General features: G+C 41.4%; 1 protein-coding gene and 1 pseudogene across 2 annotated transcripts; one reads left to right on the top strand and one right to left on the bottom strand.

The window, feature by feature from the left end:
• The first annotated feature begins 67 nt into the window (after window positions 1–67).
• LOC103696268 (aminopeptidase M1-B-like) lies at window positions 68–20,962 on the top strand (annotated as a pseudogene). Its single transcript, XR_016398185.1, has 19 exons — window positions 68–407; window positions 615–760; window positions 852–954; window positions 1,665–1,851; window positions 1,960–2,053; window positions 2,378–2,531; window positions 2,779–2,883; window positions 2,998–3,114; window positions 4,674–4,787; window positions 12,891–13,068; window positions 16,336–16,654; window positions 16,734–16,855; window positions 16,919–17,016; window positions 18,509–18,686; window positions 18,772–18,886; window positions 18,975–19,042; window positions 19,127–19,201; window positions 20,340–20,417; window positions 20,515–20,962. The product of XR_016398185.1 is annotated as an aminopeptidase M1-B-like (transcript).
• A 1,716-nt stretch (window positions 20,963–22,678) lies between these two features.
• LOC148715511 (uncharacterized) lies at window positions 22,679–24,722 on the bottom strand. The gene has a single exon (XM_088710758.2). The coding sequence runs from the start codon at window positions 24,633–24,635 to the stop codon at window positions 23,052–23,054; it is 1,584 nt and encodes a 527-aa protein (XP_088566884.2). The 5' UTR covers window positions 24,636–24,722; the 3' UTR covers window positions 22,679–23,051.
• Between the last annotated feature and the right edge of the window lie 431 nt (window positions 24,723–25,153).

The following is a 25,153-nucleotide window of genomic DNA, read 5'->3' as shown; positions in this document are numbered from 1 at the left end:
AAAATGTTTACACCCGCACGGAGACTCTCACAACTTCCATAAAAATATGACCGATAGAATACGCATGATGAAGCTTTAACACTCCATTTCATCAGTCTGCCAGGTAAAGTTAAGCGCCAAAAAAAACGCCTCGGCACCGGAATTTCCCGAGCGAGCGAGAGAGAGGGAACTTGATGGCGGAGGAACAGAGCGTGGAGCAGTTCAAGGGTCAGCCGCGGCTCCCGGAATTCGCCGCCCCCCGGCGCTACGATCTCTTCCTCAAGCCCGACCTCTCCGCCTGTGCCTTCGCCGGCGCCGCCGAGATCGCCCTCGACGTCCTCGCCGCCACGAGGTTCCTCGTACTCAACGCCGCCGACCTCGCCGTTGACCATGCCTCCATTTCCTTCAAGCACCAAGAATCGTCTCAGGTTTCATCCTAACCCTGGTTTCCTGCATCTTGGAGGGTGTTCTTGTTCCTTCCTATTTCTTCTCTATAATGTGAACCGTGGGCTCGTGATGTGTCGTTCAAGAATTAAGAGTTGTCTCATGTTGCTCTGACCCTACTTCTTTCTACATCTTGGAGGGTGTTCTTGTTTTTCCTTTTTGTTTAGTAAGGAATTCATGGGTGGTTTTAGGAGCTCCGCCCTTTGGAGATCGTCGAGGTGCAAGAAGATGAGATCTTGGTGCTGGGGTTTGATACAGTTCTTCCTTTGGGGAAGGGAATTCTTAGAATCCGGTTCACCGGAACCCTAAACGACCAGATGAAGGGGTTCTATAGAAGGTATTTGGCTGTCTTTGGTCTTCTTTACCTTTGTTCTTATCGTCTTTCCGTTTACCTTTTTGTTAGTATCATGCTGCTTGTTGTCCTGTAGTGTATATGATTACAATGGGGAGAAGAGAAATATGGCGGCTACTCAGTTTGAGCCTGTTGATGCCAGGCGATGTTTTCCCTGCTGGGATGAACCCACTTTTAAGGTCATTAATTGTATCAGGAGAACTGATGAATTCATTTTCGCTGTTTTTGAATCCTCTTTGATCATTTATCTTGTTAACTTTTACATTCCTGTTTTTGAATCCTCTTTGATCATTTATCTAGATCTTTAAGTTCTTCTTGATAGATTGACTTTGCCAAAATAATGTGTAAAAGAAGGAACAAAAATCCACAAATGGGTAGGATGCATTAAATTACTGCTTGGATCCACAGTTTAATGAAGATGAAAGGTTAAATGTGCGACTTCATGTGATAGGTTAGGATATATATGGCTATGAATAGATATGACTGATGCTCTTATGCACTGGGTTCGATCTCTTACCATGATGAAATAAAGAATAATCTCCATTCTCACATTGTGTTAGACCTGTAGGTTTCCATCTTAATCATTCCAGATTACTCTCCCAGATGATTTATCATGTTGTCTTGTACTCTTATTATGATGGATTGCAAATGCATTTCTATGCACCTTTTTGAAAAGTGCTTCTTAAGAATATCCTCTGAAGCAGGGGGAATGCCAAATATGGGGAAATGCCAAAGTTTGCAAGAATTTGTGCCAACCAACAAATACATTTATTAAGCCTTGTTGACAGGAATATCTTGTCAGTCTTGATTCTGAATGATTCTTGTGCTTGTTCACATGTTGTCTGCTCAATTTAAATTCCTTACTTGTTTTATGAAAATAATTTTTCAGGCCACATTCAGGATAACATTAGAAGTGCCATCTGAGCTGGTAGCATTGTCCAATATGCCAGTAATTGAAGAAAAAATTGATGGGCTTCTTAAGACTCTCTCTTTCCAGGAATCACCAATTATGTCAACTTATTTGGTGGCTGTTGTTGTTGGTTTGTTTGATTATGTAGAAGCCTTTACACCCGATGGTATGGTCTATCTATGTATTACCTATTGTTAAACCCCTTCCCCTTATTTTCTTCCTCCTTATTGCAGAACTTGTTTGATTATCATGTAAATGTTGCTTGTTTCTTCAGGAATCAGGGTTCGTGTGTATTGTCAGGTTGGTAAGAGCAACCAAGGAAAATTTGCTTTAGATGTTGCTGTGAAGACACTGGATTTGTACAAAGGGTAATTTCTCTCAATTGATGTTTTGATGTACCTATCCATTTATGAGTTTTGTATCTTATTCACTTGCAGCTGAAGTACTCTTCATTGTTCACCATGATTGCTACGGCCACTGTTACCACTTACCACTATTGTTGCTGTTGTAGTTGTTGTCATTGTCTTCATTACTTCTCTTCATACTTTAAAAATTGTGAAATAGATCTAGTTGAAAGTTTTATACTGGCTATATATTCCACTTCTACTGTTTTTTTGATGTTTTCTTTTATGGGAATTTTAAGGGCCTAGTAGGTCGTCCCTGGTGACGAACTTGACTGACTAGTTCTTCAGATATTTTGCGGTGCCTTATCCACTTCCCAAATTGGATATGGTCGCTATTCCTGATTTTGCTGCTGGAGCTATGGAGAACTATGGACTGGTTACGTATCACGAAAATTCTTTGCTTTATGATGAACACTACTCGTCAGCCTCGAGCAAACAATGGGTAAGCAGAAATTTGATTTTCTACTTGATTTGGTAGCGGTGCTTATCAATCAATGTTCTAATTAAACTGAATATTAGATTTTGTTTAAATCTTACTATTCATCAGTTTAAAAGTAATTGTTGTAGTTCTTAGGTTCCAAGGTGCTTCACCATGCACACTGTCCGGTTTGTGTTGGATCAAGTTTGATGCCTTAATTTTTTGCCTTTAGAAAAAGCTAATTGTCAGTGCATATGGTGATTCTATGCAGGTGGCAATTACTGTAACACATGAATTGGCTCACCAATGGTTTGGAAATCTTGTGACAATGGAATGGTGGACACATTTGTGGCTCAATGAGGGATTTGCATCATGGGTAACCAAGCTGCTCTACTGCTGTCTGTTATTATTATAATTTATACGGAAAGCTATTATCATGAGTTGTGCTGGAAAGCTCACACATCATTTTGTTTTAACTGCTCTTGAACAGATGAGCTATTTAGCAGCCGATTCCTTATTTCCTGAGTGGAACATTTGGACTCAATTTCTTGATGACACTACATCGGGCCTTGTGCTGGATGCACTTTCTGAATCACATCCTATTGAGGTAGTATTCCTTTGTGATGTTTTGGAGTTGAAACTAAATCACTTCTAGCCATACAAACCTCTATGAGCTCGAGAACAATGTTTAATCGCTCAGCTGTCCTGTACTAGTTTTGTGTACCTGCAGTATGTGGGGTAACCACAGCCAGCGCACTCACACATATACAAACATACACACAGTAGAAGAAAATATCATTATGCCTAAAGAAAATTCTCTCACATGTACTTCTTCAGGATATTGAGAGTCAAGACATTCAAAGTATCCATTTTCTGGATCTGATTCATGTGTTGACATTGTAATTAAAACAGGTGTGATGTTTGGGCTATAATATTGGGCAGGGCTGTCAAACTAGTAAGCTGTCTGAGCAGCTCTTGTTCGCCTTGTAATTCAGTTTGATATGGACTCTTTCAATTAGTAAATGAGCTGAATTACAGCTTTGCCTAGGAATTGTGTGTTTGGCTCGATTAAGCTTGAATAAAAATGAATAAATCTATGATATGTAATACATCATATATCATTTTAGTTGTTTGTCATAAATAAAAACTAATTCTTATCATTATTTAAAATAAGAAGATTGTATCTCAGCTGCAAGGTTGAGATTAAACATTGAAAATTACTTAAATTACATACATATGTACGTACGTACGTACATACATACGTATGCATGTATGGACATACATGCATATGTGCATACATGCATAAGTATATACATATATACATATACACATACACATAAGGTTTGCCGTCTCGGTACCGGACCTCGTACCAGTGCCACACTAGCATAGTGTCGGTACGATACAGTACGAAATTTTTTTGGTATGCCATCTGTACCGAATAACGATACCGAACCAGTACGGTATGGTACGGTATGCTCCGTACTGCCTAGTTCGGACCGGTATGGCATACCTTGCACATACATATATACATACGTGTATACATATATACGTACGTGCACATATGCATACATAAATATGTACATGCACAGATATGTATGCACATATGTACATAAGTATATATGTGCGTATATACATACGTATATTGGTACATACCTACATATGTATAGATACATATGTATGTACTTACGTACACATACGCACACACATACATACATACACATACATATGTACACACACACATACATACATACACATACATATGTACACACCCACATACATGCATACATATGTAAGTACATACTACATACATACATATATGTACATGCATCATAAATAATATATGAAAACCTCAGGAGACCTCATTCTTTCACCAAATTGTTTAAACAAGCCATTCATCGTCAGCTATAAATCAAGCTATTTGGATGATGAAACAACCTGTGCTTGAGCAAGGCCTGGCTTGCATAAGTATGCACCCCTAATCCCAGTTCGAGATGTCAACTAGTGCATCTGAAATCTGCACACTTCCTCATTTACTTATAGTAAGTTAAAAACAGGGAAATCAGAGAAGAAAAATGCTTAATTGTTTAATATCACTATCTAAAGACATCATCATTTGATTAGCTATAGTTTAACTGTACCTTTTAAGTACATTGCCATTTCATGCAGGTTGAAATAAATCATGCAAATGAGATTAATCAAATTTTTGATTCGATAAGCTATGACAAGGGAGCCTCTATTATCCGAATGCTGCAAAGTTACCTTGGTGCTGAATGTTTTCAGGTTGGTTGTTTGTTTCTCATGACCTTCTCTTATGTTATTCTTTGTCTGAACAAACCATTCCTTAGTTATATGTGGGAAGAATCCTTTGATCATCTAAATTATAATAGTTGATTTGCTCAATATATTATTCAATATTACAATGGCAAAGAATATGAATTGCCAACCTTTTTGCTGATAAAGAAGGCAGTTGTCTGTTATTCTTGTCGAAGGGTGTGCTGGGTCACAAGGTATTGTTAGCATTGCTGTCAATCACTTGATTGGTAAAGTGTCATGAGTATTTTTTTTAAATCTTTCAGCTAAAGAAACCTAATGATTGTTTGGAGAAGTTTGCTTTTGTCCTAGTTTTGTTCTGCACATTCAGCAAGTTTTAGTAAACATTTGTTCATTCACATAAAGAAAAATTATGTGCCAATTATATTACTGAATGTGGTGTGCATTTGAATGTTCAAGTTGTACCACTCTGGGTATGGGCTGAAAATAGGAATTTCGTTATTATATTGTCTCACTTCTTACCTTGCAAATGAAATCTTAATGGTAAAATAAGATTTGGTCATTCTAAATTTTGCACACAAACCCTTAGAAGAAGGGATAAATGTTTTCATGGTTGATATGTAGTCTGTACTCATGAAAACATTACAATGTTAGGTAATAGGTTCATCAAATGATTTTTATGAAGTACAATACTTAAAAAAATGTCAGCAAGGTTCATATCTCTGCTGGGATCCCTTTTTGTATAGGTATTGGATACTTCCCTATATGAGAAATAGAAAATATCAGCCTATGTTATGTCATCCTATATAAACCAATAAATCTTAACATACTAGGCAATGATATCATCATATTGGCTCAGGGTCGGCAGAGCCGTCTCGAACCAGGCAGTTCCGATTGTAACGAGCCGTCCCAGCGGCGGACCGAGATGGTTCCGGCAACGAAAATGAAATCCATTGCCGGAGGGAGAGAAGGAGAAAGAAAAAGAGAAAAAGAGAGAGCGAGTGGGGGAGGGAGGGAGGAGGGTGGTGGAGGCCAGCGCTTGGGCAGGAGGTGGAGGTTGCGACTGGATTTTCTATTTCGTTCAAAATAGGGGTCCGATCGCTTTTTAATTTCGCGATTTTTAAGTAAAATCGGCAAATTGACAGAAAAATTAAAAATCGCTTGCCGACTTTACTTAAAAATCGCGAAATTAAAAAGCGAACGAACTTCTATTTCGTTCGAAACAGGAGAGCTGGCCGAAGCCTCAGCCTCTTGCCCAGGCGCTAGCCTTCGCCACCCTCATCTCTCCCTCCCTCTCCCCCTTCTCTCTTTTTCTTTCTCGTTCGCCCTCTCCTCCACCTCCTCTATTGTGTCGGTACAGGCTCGGCACGGCGCAAGCCTATGCTGCTGGGCAACTGGTTCGGTGCCCGATATCAGCATAGCAGACCATGTACTGGCTTATATTTTGTAATCATGTATTTATTTTCTTAATTTGATGTTTTGACTGTTAAATTTCAAAATTAATGCTTTAAATTAATTACTTATCTAGAATTTGTCATATGGGCTGAGATTTTAATATCTCAATCAAGGTTCGCCAAATCCGGACTGGGACTCATATTGGCCGGTGACCAGCTTCGTACGGTATGGGTCTATATCATGCCATTTTGAGGCGTATCGAAACAGGGAGGAAGAGGAGAGGGAGGAAGAGAGAGGGAGAGATGGGCTGCGGAAGTTCGAGCCGTCGCCAGGGAACTTTGAGAGCTTCAAATCCGGCAACGGGGACCAAGGGAGAGAGGGGGGAGAGAGAGGGAAAGGAGGAAGTTGACCTGTTGTGGGAGAGCTTCGAGAGCTCTATATCCGGTGACTGGGATTGAGGGAGAGAGGGGGAGAGAGGGGGAGGAAAGAGAGACTCACCTATTATGCTTTGAGGATTAGGACTTTGGGGATGGAGGACTTCGAAACCGAGCGACCGATCGAGGAAGAGCCGCTCGAGGCTGAAAAAACTCAGCTGTTATATGCCAAACTAACCGGCTGAACCTTGATTTCAATCCTAAAATATTGGTTGAGATCTCGGAAAATCTTAGATGTTTCCAAATTTCCTCCAATTACCATCTCAACCAAGATAAATCGAGATCGTAAGTCATCTCGGTGTTGATCGCCCATTGAGATGGATGATATCTTGGTTATTAAGAACCTTGATATCAAGTAATAGGCTTTGTCTTTAAATATGCCTGGATGACAGTTTAGGAGGTTATAGCAGTAAGATATTAATAGCATGGTATGGTAGTGTATTGCAAAGATTTTGGCAATTTTTTGGTTTATAGAAACATTTGAGGATTTATCTTAAAAAAGGCCAAACAACGATGTTATACTTTGTTATAGATTGTTTTTCCATTGAGGTCACAATTAGAGGTTACATAAGCTCACTACTTCTATAGTTAATTAAAAATATTATGGTAGAGAGATCAAAGTTATATATTATAAAGGAGAATGGGGTCATTAACTAAGGTTTGCAGTCGTGGTAACGGACCCATAGTCATACCCAATAGGTACACCCTATACATTGTCTCGGTATTGTACTGTAAGACACTCGGTATGTGGGGTGTGCTATGTATTGGACATACAGTCCAGTAAAAACAAATCATGTCATCAATAGTAATTATATTGATGCCTTATTTGGTAATTGGAGTTTTCAAGGTCAGTAAGAACTCCATTAAAGAGGAGAATTCCTTGATAAACTGCAATGATTTTGAAGAAGAGCACCCTATCGAGGCAAATGTGAATATCAGTTTTGTAACAACCCAAGACCTCACCCAACATGGCTAGCCAGAAGGTATTATTTGGGTTCCTTGATCCTGTATAAGTACCCAAGATCTATCCAGCGAATAACCAATATGGGACTAAACACACGCCCGTTCAAGCCCTGACGTTCTCGTCAGGCTAAGGGTTCAAATCCATTCAAATCTAATCACAAACACCACGATCGGCTTGTGGTCAGCCCTAATGGATCCGTGCTGCAGTGTCTCCTAGTCTACATTGGCTATGGGCCGGGTTGGCTCTGATACCATTCGTAACAATCCAGGACCTCACCCAAAATGGCTAGCCAGAAGGTATTATTTGGGTTCCTTGATCCTGTATAAGTACCCAAGATCTACCCAGCGAATAACCGATGTGGGACTAAACACACGCCCGTATGGGTCCTCACGAGTTTCATTTACTTAATTATTTTGTATATTAAGAACCTAAAAGAACCAGTAGGTGCTTAAAACACTTTTGGATGTGGAAGTACTTGATTGCTACATAGATCTGTCAAGTTCCGTTATATCGATTGCACTCAAGTAGGAAGTTTCTTTTTTCATTTGCATCTATTGAATTATAGGTCAACCACCAGTCCATATATGTTAGTTTCTGGATCTTTTCCATTGGATGTTTTTTTTGTGAGGAACATTCCATTGTGGGTGACTTCTTGCTCTATATTTAGGGATGACAAGTGCAATAACTGCTGAATATTTATACTATCTGGGTTCAACTAATGTATTAGGTATTCTTATCTTATGTATATTGATATCAAATGTAGCAACGGGTGATATCCTACTTTTATATATCTAAATCAATTTAAGCATGCAGCTAATCGACACAAGAACCTGAAACACTGTATTAACATCAGAATATCAGGTCATAAATCAAAGAGAAGAAAAAGCATAGGTTTTTTAGTAAGATCAGTTTTACCTTGTTGTAGTAGCATAAGACAAAACTTTATATAGCCAACAGTATCTTAAACCTCTTGAAAACAAAAAGCAAACCTAACTTCTCTGATGCCGAACAATAATCAAATGAAAGACCAACCCGCGGAATCCACTGGCGGGGTGTTGGAATCTACCAACAAACACAATAAAGAAGGGAAAGCTCAATTCATTCACTACCAACTAAAATGTTAACAAGCCCTACCAGCCCTTATATAGGCAACATGACAAGAAAAAATCCCCAAAATACCGCTACAAAGGAAAAGACCCAAATACCCACAAATAAGCTCTCTCATAATTCATCACCTAGCCAAAGGGTTACCGGGTGGGCTGTCCTCCTGCGTCTGTGACTATACACATGCCTGATCGACGATCTAGGGCTGGTGTTCGCACCAACTCTTCCGGGATGGGAGAAACTCGACTCAGTCGAGTGGAATAGTGGGCGGCTCTGGTAGTGCTCCAAAAGATCTGGATCGATCTGCTGCAGCTCCTCACGAGTAATCCACGTGTTATCAGACTCTGGACGGTCCCTCCATCGGACTAGGAAACACTGAAGGCCTCTGTCAGTAGTAGATATTACCTGTTCATCCAAAATAATATCTATCTTGTCCTGCCGTGTGGGTTGAAAAGGAGTGTGAGGGTCGAAGGCAGGCATATCTGGTAGAGGTGGAGTTGGTGTGTCAAATGGGGCATCCGGGACAGGCAAAGGAGGTGTGTAAGCAACTAAGTCCTCAATATTAAAAGTGGAACTAATGCCATAATCAGGAGGGAGATCAATCACATATGCATTTGGGCCTACCCGTTTCAAGATTTGAAAAGGTCCTGCACTATGAGCCTACAATTTTCTTGTGGTTTCGGATGGAAACCATTCGGGTCGGACACCAATCATGACGTAGTCGCCAACATGAAACTCTTTAGCGCGTTTATGTAAATCGGCTTGTAATTTATGACGAAGATTACTAGATTCAATTCGCTTACTGATCTCTTGATGCAATGAATGTACATGATGTGCAAATGCTTTGGCCGACTCATAAATTCTAGCAAGCAATGACATGGGAAGAAGGTGCAAGGGTTTGCGAGCTTGAAAGCCATGAACAACCTCAAATGGACTCATACCAATAGACCGATTAATGGAAGTGTTGCATGCAAACGGAGCAATAGGAAGAACAGAGTCCCAGTTTCTGTTATGATCATCCACCAGATAGCGTAAAAGATTTTTCCGACTACGATTGACAACCTTTGTCTGACCGTCCATTTGAGGGTGGTAGGCGGTCGAGAATTTCAATTTCGTGCCCACCATGTGCCATAGGGTTTTCCAGAAGTAGCTCATGAATCGAACATCGTGATCTAACACGATAGTTTTCAGCAAGCCATATAGCTTGACTATATGCTCAAAATATAACTTTGCAACGTTCGAAGTGTCAGAGATTTTGGAACAGGGGATAAAGTGCGCCATTTTGGAAAAACGATCGACAACCACAAAGATAGAGTCATGCTTGCGAAAGGTACGTAGCAACCCAAGTACAAAATCCATGCTCACGTCCTGCCGGGGGCAATTAGGCACCGGTAGTGGGGTGTACAAGCCAGTGTTTTGCTTGCGATGTTTATCCAACTGACACGTTCTACATTGTCCAATTAACTTGGAAAGAGAACAGTGGAGCAAAGACTTCTGCTTGGAAAACAGTGGATGTAGATCTTTCACACTGGCACACCTCTGGTTGCTGGGGTAGCAAAGACCTTTGCTTTGAAAGAGGAGTCTGGGATACGGGGCCGTCAGGTGAGGTGGAGGCGCCCGAGGGGGCGGGGGGAGGGCTTCTTGAGCTGCAACTCTCTCAGCTTAGGGTTTTAGAGGAAGGAGAGAGAGAGTAGACCGGCGGCGACGATGGTGGAGAAGGCGAGCAAGGGGAGGGCTGGGGGGGTGGAGACAGATGAGTGAAGATGAGCTATGATGAGGCGGAAAGGAGGAAATTGAAGAGAAGGTGGCGCAGGGGAGAAAACAGTGGTGGCGGGGAGGGAAAATGGTGGAAGGGCGAAGTGGTGGGGGTGCAAGTAGGATCGCGGGGTGGGGAGGTGGGGCCTCAGTGGAGGGCGGCGAGGAGAAGGTAAGGGCTCGGGAGAAGAAAAGGGCTCGGTAGTGGGAGCAGGAGCAGAAGAAACACAGTGGCACGCGCGTGACTTATGGGTCACGTGCGGCCACCTCTTTTTTTTTTTTTTTTGGTCACGTTGAATCATGTGCTGCTCTTTTTCTTTTTTTTTTGGTCACGTGCAAGTCACGCGTCCCTCTTTTTTTTGTGCTGATGGATTCGGGCTAAAGGAGGAGGGTAACGGGCCGGAACTTACCCGTTAAAGGGACCCGTTAGGGTTTCTTCGCCTCCTTCGCGAAGAGGGAGAGGGGGGGCGGAAGGCGGCGGCGGTGGCTCGCGCGGCACAGCAGCTTGCGGTGACGAGGTGAGGACCCCAGCTGTCTTCTTAGTCGGGTTCGTCGACGACGGCGGAGACTAGAAATCCAGCGGGGCACGGCGTCGGTGACTCGGTGACGGCTCCTCGGCGGCGGAACTCCTGAGAGTGAAGGCAGAACCCTCGGATCCGGACGACAGTGGTGCTCGAGGATGATCCGCTCGGATCTGGTTGAAGCCGGCCCGGACAGTGCCTCCTCCTCGGATCCGGCCGATGGGAGGCGGTAACGACCACGAGCGGCGGCGATGTCGTCGACGGGCGGTGTTGATGGCGTCGGTGATGTCATTGGGGCCGACTCCGGCGGTTGCAGAGGCCGCACGCAGGGGTGAAGGTGGTGAGCGATGGTGGATGGTCAGGGAAGTGATGAAGGGGCTCTCCCCTTTCGTTCGGGATGAAGCAGAAAATAGTGAAAGAGCTGAAAATGAAGAGATAAGGGAAGAAAAATTGCCCCTTTTCTTGGTAGTGCGCAATGTGCGACGAGCTTTGACACGTTCCGACGTCCGCGGTGCGATTGCTCTGGTGTAGATCTCGTGAGGCAAAAGAAGAAGAGGGATCGGGGGTGGCCCATCTATCAACTGGATCTCAAGGCTTTGGCAACAGAGGCAAAGCCTGATTGCTCTGATACCAAAGTTGATGCCAAACAATAATCAAATGAAAGACCAACCCGCGGTATCCACCGGCGGGGTGTTGGAATCCCACCAACAAACACAATAAAGAAGGGAAAGCTCAATTCATTCACTAACAACCAAAATGTTAACAAGCCCTACCAGCCTTTATATAGGCAACATGATAATAAAAAATTTTCAAATTACCCCTACAAAGGAAAATACCCAAATACCCACAAATAAGCTCTCTCTCTCTCTCTCATAATCCATCACCCAGCCCAAGGGTCATCGGGTGGGCTTCCCCCCTGCATCTGCGACTATATATGTGCCTGATCGACGATCTAGGGCTGGTGTCCGCACCATACGTAGTATATACCTTTCATAGGTGCCGCATTTTTTTGAAGAGAAGCCCTTTCTATAATTATTGAAGTTTTTCGTTGCATCAAATTCGAGACAAATATAGGCGTTGTTTGGTATGGTTGCAAATTTCCAGTTTTTCAGTTTTTTCAAATGCACAGAAACTGAGACAGAATTGGTGTTTGGTAACCCTCCATTTTCAGTTTTTTGAAACTTGCCACCAGTTTCTGAAAATCGTGGAAACCAAAAGGTATGGTTTTTAATTTTCTGAAAGCTGGCAACCGCTTACTCCACCACCTCCATTGCCCACTCTCAGCCACCACCACCACCATCAGGCACCAGCCGCCTCCTCCTCCCATTGCCGGCCACCACCTGTTGCTGGCTGCTGACAGCCATCACTTGCTACTCAGTGCCCACTGCCACCCACAATCGTCGCCACTGATTGCCGCTGGCCACCACTCCACCACTGTCACCATATTCGCTGCCAAACAAGTTTCAAGTTTTTGGTTTTCAAAATAGAAAGAGAAACTGGTTTCAGTTTTTAAAAGTTAAACAATTGAAAACTGGAAACCATGCCGAATGCTATGATAGTGACCCATGGATACTCCTAATTACTGATACTTTTCTGATTTGGCTGGAAACCGCCAAACTGAATCATGTGCTTGGCGCTACGCTGTTTTGCAAGTTTACAACTTGCTAAAGCAACAATAGTTTGTGCTATCAACATATGAGCTGTGATCGTCATGTCCTGAGAACTGGATTTTTAGTTCTTTTAGACTGCTGTCAAGTACTCAATTTTGTTAACTTGAGAAGCTTATGTTACAATATTATCTGTGCTCATTATATGTTGCTATTTTTTTTTCTTCAATCAATTTTCTATAATACTTATAAGTTCTATCAAGTGACACTATCTGTGTACGATTCAGAATGGTGTGTATTGTTTTTATATTTAACTTCTTCATATTCTCCAGAGATCGTTAGCTTCATACATAAAGAGATATGCCTACTCAAATGCAAAGACTGAGGACCTGTGGGCTGTACTTGAAAAGGAGTCTGGTGAACCTGTTAAGGACTTAATGAGTTCATGGACAAAAAGGATATCCCGTTATATATATAAGACTTAAAGAGCATGAGTTGGAATTTGAGCAGGTTTGTCTTTGGAATGCTTTCTTTGCTTTCGGGCTTTGCGTAAATGAATAAGACTGGGAGTACTTCTTGTTGTCAACTGATATATTTCATATACCCTGCGGCATGCAGAGAAGATTACATCATATTGTTTATAGTTTATACTATTATCAGCATTATCACCTCCCCAGCCTCTTCCTTCACGAGAAAGATTGCATCATAGACTGTTCCACTTTATTGTTACAGCACATATATAGTCGGTGTGAAGTCCTGTTGTGTGTGCATGTATTTTTTATGAGTCTGCCAGCAATCTTTATTTGAGCATTGCTCGACTTTGACAGTCTTCTAGTCAATCCCGTAGGTTCTGTTAGACAGTATAGAAATTTTCGGGCATTCAACTCTTATTAGAGGGAAATCTATTCCTACTATTTGATTGTTATATTCTTGCCAATGTTATAGATTTTGAATGACCCGGTAGGTGAATAGCGATCATGAGGATGCTCTTCTCTTGTGGTAGCTTGTTTGGGGCACCTTAGATGAGCTTACTGGGTCACAAGGACCCTTCCGTGGTTCCTCAATTTGCTGCCTTCTTGATCTTATAGTGAACCAGTAAAAAGGATAATGAATTTGTCGATGTTATTGAATGGTGTGAACCATAGTAACAAAATTCGATGAATTTTTGAAAAATCGTGAATTAATGGCTGTACAAAGACAAACATAATTGCTGTTCAATTTATTTATCGATGTGCGAATCAGTTGTATATTATTCTCAAAAATTGTAAATCTCATGAATAGGGGTGGCAATGGGTCGGGTTCAGGTTGGGTTAAGTTAGGACAACATACAAAAACTTGACTTGTACCTGACCTGATCCAATGTTGTGTCAAGATCTGTTGATCCGTACCCACCAACGGGTCATTTTGCATCACATATTTGACCTAACCTAATTAATTTTGCATGACAGTACTTAAAAGACCTAGGTCAATCTATCAAATCCAATCTTTATGATCCTTATTAATAAACTTCCAAAGTGATTTAAAACAATTACTGAAAAAAAGAAATACTGGTCAAAAAAATCTCATGCAAAATCATGACTCAACCCAGTTTAAATTGTTTCGTCCCAAATAATAGAACCCTACCCTCATGATGAGTCTAAGTCAAAGCTTTCACCCATATCTGACCCAATTAAAGTTCAGGTCAAAAAGTCTGACTCATACTCGATCCTAACTAGAAGAAAAACTTGACCCAAACCTGAGGTTATTCGGATCGGTTTCTTGGGTCGGGTCAATTTTTGTCATCCTTGATCATGAATATGTTCTGAAAGAACATTCAGGCTCGAAGGTTTCTTGAGGCAGAGTGAGTGGGTGACTAGAAAAAGGCCAAAAGAGGATAGGATGTGGGCTGACGGCCTGGTGAAATGGAAGGGACCGTTGCGCACTTATTTCGGATAAATAAGTTAAGGTTGGGAATGTTGTCTCTTCTTTTCTCGGTAAAGGTGTTATTTTAACTTTTTTTTTAATATTTTCTCAAAAAAATATTTTTTATATTTTGAATATAAGAACAATTGCATCTCGACGGAAGGGGAACCCAATAATGAAGAACTTGCTAGAATCATTTTTTTCTTGTGACTTGTGAGAAAAAAATGATTTGGAATTTTTAAATTCGAAAACATTATCTATTCAAAGGAGTTTTTCATTTTTGTCATATCCTTGATTGGATTGGAATTTAATACATCAAAATATTTGGACTGGAAGATGATAAATTATAAGTATTAAGAAAGTGATTTAATTATGAAAATGTGTTGACAATAACGAATTCATGTAATTATTTATATCTAAACATTATATTTAAATATTATTTAATTGATTACTAATCAAATTTGTGAACTTTTTCCGAATTTGTCTGAATTTTCCTATTTTTTCTGAATTCTGAAATTTTCAATGTTGCTAAATTGTTCCCAAATACCGTACTTGTGACTGTGGTGTGAACAATTCTAATATGGCAAATTAGTGTTCAATTTTAGCTTGTTCTGATTTGGAATGAATTTCAGGTGAATCATTTGTCACGTTACAAGCACATTACCTAATTATTCATCTTTTGCTTGATTCTTTTTCATGATTTTGTTTATCTCTGCCCAGTTTGCAAAATCTCCAAAATAAACTGATTTTATGAAACTGTACTGACACTTTCTTAATTTTCCTGTCCATTATAAAATTTTGCAATAATATTTTCTCTCTATATGCCTTATTTGAAATTGCTAAATCCTTTAAACCTTATTTCTAAGCCCTTGGCTCTCTTTTCAAGCTGTTATACTATATTTATCGGGATCAGACATTTCCCCCTGTTTCCATGTTTTGGGCTACTTCTGCGATTTCGTTAATACATGGAACAATGGTTGTAGTGACACCCAAATGCCTTCTCATTCACTGATTTATCAGTCTATAGCAAGGTCCGCCGTACCGGTACCGGTCAGCATACCGGTGACGGCCCGTACCGGTACGAAACCGGTCCCGTACCGGTTCTTTAACAATAAACTATCGGTACCGGATTCCACGCTGATCCGGTACCGGTTTCATGCCGGACCGGTACGTACCGGCCCATACCGGCCGGTACGACAGACTATGGTCTATAGTGTTATCTGCTCAAGTCATGTCAGTGCAATGGTGTAGATTTTCTGGCTTGGAGCTGGACTCTACGGCAAAGCTTTGTTGCATATTATTGAAGCATGGGTAGATAAATCTACAAAAGTTTTAAAGACACCCAGTAAAAAGCAACATCAAAATGATAACTAAACGCTTGCTAATGAAATAATGGACTCTGTTTGTTAAATTGAATTGGAGGTGGTGGGATTACTCCCAAAAAAGAGGTTTTGTTATAGATCATATCATTTGATATACTTTGTTTTGGAATTATCATCATGAAGACAGATCATTTAATATGTTTGGGAGTAATCCTTTATCATAAATCATGGCAAGTATTATAGGTTTGGGGATGACAGAAATTGGTGCTGGATATGCGCTTGGTTATTGATAGTTAATTAGCAGATTGTGCATTAAAGAGAACAGTCCTCCCTCCCCCCCCCCAAAAAAAAAAAAAAAAATCACTAGAAATAAATGTGATGACATGGATAGATATAATTATAGCAGTTAGGCAATTCCCAAATAGGACCGTTGCGCACTTTTTCTTTAATCTGTCAGCCCAAATAGGACTGTGCCCAAATAGGCACAGTTTTCTTTAATCTGTCAACCCAAATGGAAGGAGTTAGACTGACATTTTTTTCATTTAAATTGCAGTCACAGTTTCTAACAGATGGATCATCTGGTAATGGACAGTGGATTGTTCCTCTTACTTTATGTTGTGGTTCATATAATACTCAGAAAAAGTTTTTACTAAAAACAAAATTTGAGAAGTTGGATATCATGGATCTTATTGGCTCTGCAAATGTTAAGGCTAATTTGTTAGAGAAAAGCAGCCAAGGGAACTCTGAACGCTTTTGGATCAAGTTTAACATTGATCAAACAGGCTTCTATAGAATGAAATATGATGATGAACTGGCGGCTGGACTTAGATATGCAATAGAGGCCAATAAGTTGTCTGCAACAGATAGAATTGGTAAGTTGACTGAGTATTCTTCTTTTGACCTATACTTATGTTTGGAAAATCGTTAACATTATAACATTCTGATGTGTAGGCATTTTAGAAGACGCATATGCACTATGTGTGGCTTGCAAGCAGACGTTGTCATCTTTATTGTCTTTGTTGGATGCTTATCGGGAAGAGTTTGATTATACTGTGCTGGGGCACATAGTCACTGTATGTTATCCTCCAGATATCCTTTTCTTTTTCAAATTGCCTAGAAACATAAATACATGCCAGATAAGTTGTAAGATAGCAAATATTGTTGCGGATGCCACTCCTGAATTGGCAGATGAGATCAAAGTATTTTTAATCATTCTTCTCCAAATTTCTGCAGAGTAAGCCCGTACAAGATGTATTATAAATATTATTAATCCAGGTCATATTTTCTGTGGAGTAACCATTATTTTAGACATCGATACTCAACTATCATTTAGTTTATCTTGATAGCTATAAGCTTTATAGCTTTCTTGAAAAAGAAAGATCATAAAGATGTGTATGCCTTTTTGTTGGTCCAAATAATGGATATTCGTGAAGCTAAATGCATATGTTGTGGGTATGTTATTCCTTTGAATTTTGCAAGTTTCTACTTCTTTTTGGTTTTAGGACCCACTTAGAATTCCAAAAAATTTGTTTTAAAGTGAAACATTTGGCAAAAGTGGATGTCATGGATCGCATAGGCACTAATGCTTGATAAATGGGATAAACACAGAATTAGCTTACATAACGACTGATATCAAATCATAACATAATCATATTCATGTTATTCAGTTACATATACATTAAAACTAACCCTTGAATTTGGACCTTTCATATTTTTAGCCTGAAAGAGTTGATCAAATTTTTATAAGGTTTAACTTGAAGATGCATACCTAATTGCAAATTATTATGTGGCATTATTGGTGTGTCTCATTCAGGAGTTCAGCTTAAGAACTATCCAAGCTCCAATAGACTTTTGAAATTTGCAGCTGTGATATAGATTCCCTATACATACTTTCGAGTCATGGGACCATCTTGTTTTTGAATTTGCGATCATTTCCTATTGCTTAGATGATTTTTTTTTCAAGTATTTGTTGTTCGTCAAGATATGGTATGATTGTCAAACTGTAGCTATACATATTATGAATATAACTTTGATTGTTTTGCAACGATATGGTGTAATACATGACCAAGATATACATGACTTGGATAAAGAGTAATGCTTCAAGTGCTATTGGCACGGGGCTTGTCAGCCAGGGCGACACAGCTTGTGCCTTGCTAAAACTATGTATATAAATGCATGTAATTGAACGACTAAAGAGGTGAGGAACATTAGTGAGCATATCAAACCTATGGCAGACTGCTCAAGTTGATATGGTGTGGCATGGTTTAAGATGACACAATACCATTTGATGCACAGGATTTCCTGGCATATGCGCATGCGTTGTGCCAGCAGTGGTCTGGCACAGCTGGCATGTATTCGTATTTAAAACCTTGGGAAAGAATGTCAGAACAGTACCCCCACCTCGCCCCCCCACCTGCCACACACACACAAAAGGAAAAATCCACCCCCCAGACACCCCGAAAAAAAGGTCTATCACATGCCATAGTAAACCTCTTGATATCCTTGAGAGCCTGGCATGTGTCCTTCCAGCATAATCTATTTTTATATGCATAAAATTTGTGTTGCTTTCAATTGTTTGGGACCACATGCACGCTGAATAAATGAACTGCAATTTTGTGCTCGATCAACTCAAAGTTATATTGTACATATATATAGAGAGAGAGCGCATATTTTTTGATGACCTTTAATGTCCAAATGGTAATTAATTTATGGTTTTTGGCTTTCAGAAAGTTAGGTTGGGACCCTAAGGAAGGTGAGAGCCACTTGGCAGTAATGCTAAGAGGGGACCTTTTGACTGCTCTTGTTCAAATTGGGCATGATATGACTAGAAATGAAGCAGTGAGGCGTTTTTACATCTTTTTAAATGATAGAAATACATCACTGCTGCCTCCCGATGCAAGAAAGGTGTTCAAATTTCACCTTTGTAATTATTCTTCACATTGATTCATATGTATATTATTCTTTTATTTTAATATAAGTTATCTTGTAGGCTGCATATGTTGCTGTAATGCAGACTGTTAGCGCCTCAAATAGATCCGGATATGAATCTCTTCTTAGAATTTACAGGGAGACTGATGAAAGTGAGGAAAGAGTGCGTGTCCTAAGTACGTGAGCTTACGAGATCTTTTAAGGTCTGATATGTTTAACTAATACTGGTTGATATTGAGAATTCTCTTTTCCATTGTTCCTCAGGTTCCTTGTCATCTTGTCCCGAACCAGATATTATCCTTGAAGTCCTGAACTTCCTCTTATCTTCTGAGGTGATCTTAATATTTTTACAGTTTCAAGTATTCTCTTGATGATATAAGTGAAGTGGCCTGACTTTATCTTGATCTGCTTATAAGGTTCGGAATCAGGATGCAATTTATGGACTTCGAGTTAGTAGGGAAGGACGTGAAACTGCATGGAGATGGTTGAAGGTATATATTATTGATTTAAACAGATTCATTGCCTCCATTATGCCAATTAGAATTAAATAGCATTTGTCAGTGTCAAATTGGCTCTGTTTGATACAGTTATTATTCATATCACATATTATGCCTGAGGCTATATCGATTTATAAAGTCATTGGAATTTTATTAATTTGCAATTAAGAAAGGAACGATATTTGGTCTGGCTGAGACCCATAAGAGCCTATATTCTTGGCCTATTGGTTTTCACAAATATCTTATGTTTTTGGGTACAAGCACATCTATGCTATTTTACTTGTATATTTTGTTAAACGTTTTTCCCTTGGTGTGTTTGAGGTATTATGGGTACTGTTTGGGGGTTATGGAGCTTCTGGTAGATGTGCAGTCATCCCAGCTTCTCTACCTATGTGCTTTCTTTCTTGAGTCTTCTGTGCATTGTGCTAGCTAGCACCCTCCTTTTCCTATTTTTACTGCATCGAGCATTGTATTCCTCATGTACACCTGTTTTGCCTCTATTTGGTACATCTCATTGTATTACTAATGGTTCCGCTCTTGTTTTGGCCCCATGACAACTCAGTTTTAGGTGGTTTTGTTCTGGGCCAGGGCATATAGTCTAAAATTCGTGCGATTAGGTTGTGTGGTTTCTCTCCATTTTCACCCTCCAAAGAAGGCATTGGGCTCAATGAAACTTTATACTATGTATACTGAAGAAACATTAATCAGGGCTATAATACTTGTTGGATAAAGATGTTTATTTACTTCTAGTCCAGAATGATGATGTCAAGGGCAATATAGAGAGGATATAATTTGAAATTCATGCGACTAAGTTGTGTGCTTTTTCACCATTTTTTCCCTTCAAAGTAAGGCATTGGGTCCAATGAAGCATTCTACTATGGATACTGAACAAGCATTAACAGGGCTAGTACTTGGTGGATAAAGATGTTCGTTTACTTCTAGTCTGGAATAATGATGTCAAGGACAATATCGAGCGGATATTTGCTAATATAAAGATAAAAGAAAAATGGTAGGAAATTCGATAGAATAGGTTAACTGTTAGTGATTTCTACCATAGATTAATAGATGTTCTGTTTAATTATGTCCTTTTCTTGTTTGCTAAAGCCTAACTGCGTTTGAGTTTTGAATGCAGGAAAACTGGGACTATATATCAAAGACATGGGAATCTGCTCCCCTAATTGCACGTTTCATTGATTACATTGTATCACCGGTATGCCAAAGAACAAATATTATGTGCTTTTTGGACTTTTCTACTGTGGCAAGTGTAAACCCAGGTTACTAAATAGATTTCCATCTCATAATTTCAGTTTTCATCCAAGGAGAAAGCTAAGGAGATAGAAGAATTCTTTGCAAGCCAAACCAAACCGTCATTTGCGAGAACATTGAAGCAGAGTCTTGAGCGTGTAAGAATCAATGCAAGGTGGGTCCAGAGTATTAGGAATGATGGCTCCCTTGAAGAGGCGGTGAAGGAGTTGGCACCCAAAAAAGGGATATGACACAAAGCTGGACGTTGAGCAGACACCCTGTTGATCATGGTGCTGCATGTTCTTGTCCACCGAACACCAAAGAATAAAGATGCTATCTCTTTTGCATTCTAATTATCGGGAATTCTGCATCTTCAGGGTTGCTTGTGTGATGGTTCTTGTTTTTGGATGTTATAATGGAGGCTAGTGCTTCCAGTGGATAATAAACATCAATATATGAACTGCGTGATATCTCCAATTTAAGTTTGGCTCGTAGACGGGCATGGCTTCAGTTTTGTTTCCGTTGTAGTATGTCTCCTTGATGAACAAAAAAGAGACTTGCATTGTTGTGCAGCAAATGAACTGGACTGCTAGTGTACGGTGTGGGTCAGCTTGATTCTCGCTGATGATGATTTTGTACCCAAACGAGCTGTGCTCAAGCTGCATTCAAGGTTTGGCTTGCAAACGAGCTACTCCCGGACCTATTCATGTAAGCTCAGTCGTGGCTCATAAATATCCTGCATCAACAGATGACGGACAAAGTTTGTATGCATCTGTATCAGCTCCAGCCCACCGCTCTCCTGGGTTGACAGGCCTGGGTTCAAGTTGGAAAGGTCCCGCTTAATTTGTTTGTTTGTAGTTGTGAAAGCAGCTAATTTCTTCTTGGCTGCCTTCGAAAGTTAATGGCGGAATAAAAAAAGAAACTAGTATGGTCATCGGTGGCTGAACCGCAGCAAAACATTGGAGGCGGAACAGGTACGGCTGGTAGTCGCTGGCATGACAGCTGCGGGGGGCAAAGGATTCAGAAGAAGCTGGAGAAGGCTAAAGAAACTGCTACTTGCTTTTTCCTTTTCTTTTTTCAAAAAATATTACAGGTTTTTTTTTGTCATAGACCACAAGAAGAATTGGAAAACCGAGTCTACGACAAAATACGCCATAGGATTCAGTAGCCAACATCTGAGACGGCTCCGGGTGAAGATTATGGCGAGGTTGATTGGCTTTGCAATAAATGTGAGTACTCCTCCATTCTTAGAATATCATATTACAGGCGTGGGATTGATGGCTTGAGTTGGCTTTGTCAGTCCAGTGAATCACAGCTGCTGAGCCTCCCTCCATCCAGATTTTGGATTTGTGGAGTTTTGTGAAGAGTCTCTATAAACCCCTCCCAAGCTGCGCGTAGCTTGGTCTCCAGCACTGAATTGAAAGAAAGGCATCCAGATCTGGAATGAAGCAGCAACTGCCCCATATAATTTCGAATGAGAATTCGAGCTCAAAGTTGATTTAACAAAGACATGGGGAGGGGACGCCAGAAACACTACTTGATCAGACTTTGTCGATTTGCCCTTATTTTTTGACAAAGCCAGGTTTATATTTGTGACCAAATAAAATATGTAGTTGACTGCTGAGAATAATTTTGATGCATGCACATGGAATCAAGTCGACAACAGGGGGAGCAATCTTAACTTTGATTAAGGAGATATTCCTTATCGAGCAATAGCTCAAGGCTGGATTTTTGCTCCGGCGAGCAGGAGCTAGGAACATCTAGATTTTTATTTGGTGAAAGTTGTCTGACGAAAACTTGAATCACCTATAAAAAATTTATCCGCGGTTGCTCCACATTTTATTTTTTTTGGATGCACCTGAAATGGAACTGTTGAGTTTTGATCTCAGCTTACGTAAGTTTAATGAGTTCGGTGGATGGCTACATTCTACCATGCGGGAGGGTGGATAGCTATGTTGAGTTTTAACGCTGGCTCTTTTATCATAGGATCCTATAACAAGGATAAACCATCACATCTATAAAATAACATCTAATTATTCCCAGTATATATCCTTGTATGGTGATTATCTATGGGATATTCTTCTATATGGTCCAAACAAATAAATTTTATTCACAAAGAATAACCGTGTACCAACTCAACATCCTCATCTTAAGTCTTTAAATGATCATATGCCAACTCAAGAATATTTTTTAAAAAAAATATTTATTGTATGTGTTACAATGAAGTGACGAACGAATCCTTTATTCAGTTATCTAAATTGCATCATCACATACTGCCAATGCAAGCCTGGCCAATTAAAACAAGATGACAGGCTCTCTCTCTCTCTCTCTCTCTTACCCATCCAAATCTATACGACCACCCTTCAACCATGACTTCATTACCCAAATAAATAAACACACGACCAATCCATAAACAAGAGCAAATGCCACACTCCAAATTTCTACCACTACTTGCAGTCGCTTCTCTCTCGATCCGTATATAAAAAACCAAGAATTCCAATATAAAAACATAGGTTTTTAAAGGGGAAATTAGACAATTTCACTGCATCCGGCGGCGGCGGAATGCTTACGTCGGAATCGGGTCGTCGTCAAAAACCCGTCATGACATCATAAATTCCTCCGCTTGCTGCTGTTCTTGTTGCTGTCTTCGTTGCTTCTCTCGGAGGGAGTTCAACTTCTCGAGCTTGAGGCCGGCTCGGAAGCGGGCGATGAAGAGGTCCGCTTTATTGTTCACGTCGGGGCTCGGGCAGAACACCGCTATCCCTTCCTTTCCTTCTCTCTCCTCGCTCCCCATCCCTCCTCCTCCAAGGACTCCGTCCACCGCGATCTCTTCCTCGGAGAACCGAAGCTGTAGATCGGACGGCGGCGGCGGCGGCGGCGGCGGCAGGGGAGATGATGGAGGGATGGAAAACCTAAAAAGATTAGATTTTTCTCGCTTCTTGTACAGATTTACCTGTGGTGGGGCTGGCGGTGGGGCTGGCGGTGGCGGTAGCGGAGAGCGAGAGACCTGCTTCCTGGATTTCTGGGTCGGCGGCGGAGGTGGCGGCGGAGGAGGGGCGGAGACATTCTTCTTTGATCGTCGTTTCGGAGTAGAAGGTGGCGGCGGCGGCGGCGGGGGGGGCGGCGGCGGCGGCGGCAGCGGTGGTGTTTGAGGAGAAGCAGCGGCATTGGCCGGAGGCGAGGTATCGTCGTGGAATTTCTTCGTCTTGTTCCCTCTCATCCTCTTCTTACGGTAGAACAAGGCGATGGCGATGTCCTTCGCCCTTCCGGCGCTCTTTTTCTTATGACTGCTCTTCTGCTCCTGCGTCGCTGGCGGAGGCGGCGGCGGCGGCGAGGGAGGCGCTGGCGACGGTCGCTGGGGCATCTCCTCTTCCATTTTCGTTTCTTGCTCTCCTTCCTTCTCCGGAAGCTCATGGACGCTGCTCCTCGAATGGCTCTGCGGCAGCGGCGGCGGCGGCGGCGGTGGCGAAGGAGTGGGCAGCGGAGATCGGGATCGCGGCGAGCTCTTCCGGAGAACAAATGTATCCACCGGGATGGTCTTCGACTCCGCCTCCGGAGTGCTCTCCCATCCCCGGTGGTTGTTCTCCGATCTCTGCCCTCGGTGGTGCAGCCGGACGTCGTCGCCGAACCGCCACCCCTCGCTGGAGCCCACCGGGATCGTCTTGGCCTCCACCTCCGATCTCCGGGAGCGGTGATAGAGCTGGATGTCGTCGGAGAACCGCCAGGCCTCGGCAGCGCCTCCCCACGCAGCCACCGCCTCCTGCCTGAGATCTGGGTAGGAGCTGCTGCTCCTCATCCGCCGAATCCCCCCCATCGGAGCGACCGCGGGATCACCGCAGCTATTCTGCCCCGACGGAGGAGCGGAGTAGCCGACCGCGGGCCACTCAGTAGAACGCGGCGATTTGTCGGCGTCGTTGTCGTCGTCGTTGCGGCCGAGGAGTCCGCAAAGAATGGCGAAGAGGACGAGGCAGAGATTTAGGGTGTCCCACCCGTTCTTTATGAGGCTACCTGGGCGGAGTCCACGGACAGAGGAGGAGAGGAAAGCCGGAAGGAAAAGAATAATAAAAATGGAAGACAAGAGGACGAGAACCCAGGGCCTGAGGCCGGAAGTGGGAGGCGAGGGAGAGCGTCTTCTTCGGTGTTGAGGCCAAAAGGGAGGGGAGTACTCCCTTTCCCCTTCCATTCCTTCGAAATCTTTTTGGCGAGACCGTGCGAGAGACAGATAAAGAGCTTTCCTCGCTCTTTCTTGCCTCCTTGCTTTTGCGTTCTGCCTTCCTTTTGGCCTACCACCCTTGATATCGGTGCGCCGTTAGATGTTATTGGAGGCAAGGTTGGTTTAGTTTAATGAAGGTTAGGGAGTGGAGCCTTTGACGGGCATGATTAGCTATGCTAAAGTTTTTGAACGATGTGAACGCGAGCGGCTGGCTACTATGGTGTTTTTCAAACTAATGCATATATTTTGAAAGATGAATAGAACGGCAGGTTCGATCGTTTTCTTTACCATCTAACATTTTAGAAAAAAATTTTGGACCCGTTTTTGTATCTGTTTCTTAGAGTATTTTGTCTCTTAACTTTAAAGATAATACTCACACAAAATTAATGTGAGCAGCCAGTATACAATAATAATAATAATAATAATAATAATAATAATAATAATAATAATAATAATAAAGACAAGTCTTTATCTTATAAGACTTTTGT

Source organism: Phoenix dactylifera, chromosome 1, assembly GCF_051530095.1.
Source record: "Phoenix dactylifera cultivar Ajwa chromosome 1, Ajwa_hap1_PhDact_Kaust_v1.1, whole genome shotgun sequence".
In the NCBI taxonomy this organism is placed as follows: domain Eukaryota; kingdom Viridiplantae; phylum Streptophyta; class Magnoliopsida; order Arecales; family Arecaceae; genus Phoenix; species Phoenix dactylifera.
The sequence above is the reverse complement of the archived record's forward strand: the minus strand, read 5'-3'. Positions and strand labels throughout refer to the sequence as shown.

Coding starts and splice junctions, on each gene's coding strand:
- LOC148715511 (XM_088710758.2), bottom strand. CDS start 24,635: ATGGAAGGGGAAAGGGAGTACTCCCCTCCCTTTTGGCCTCAACACCGA.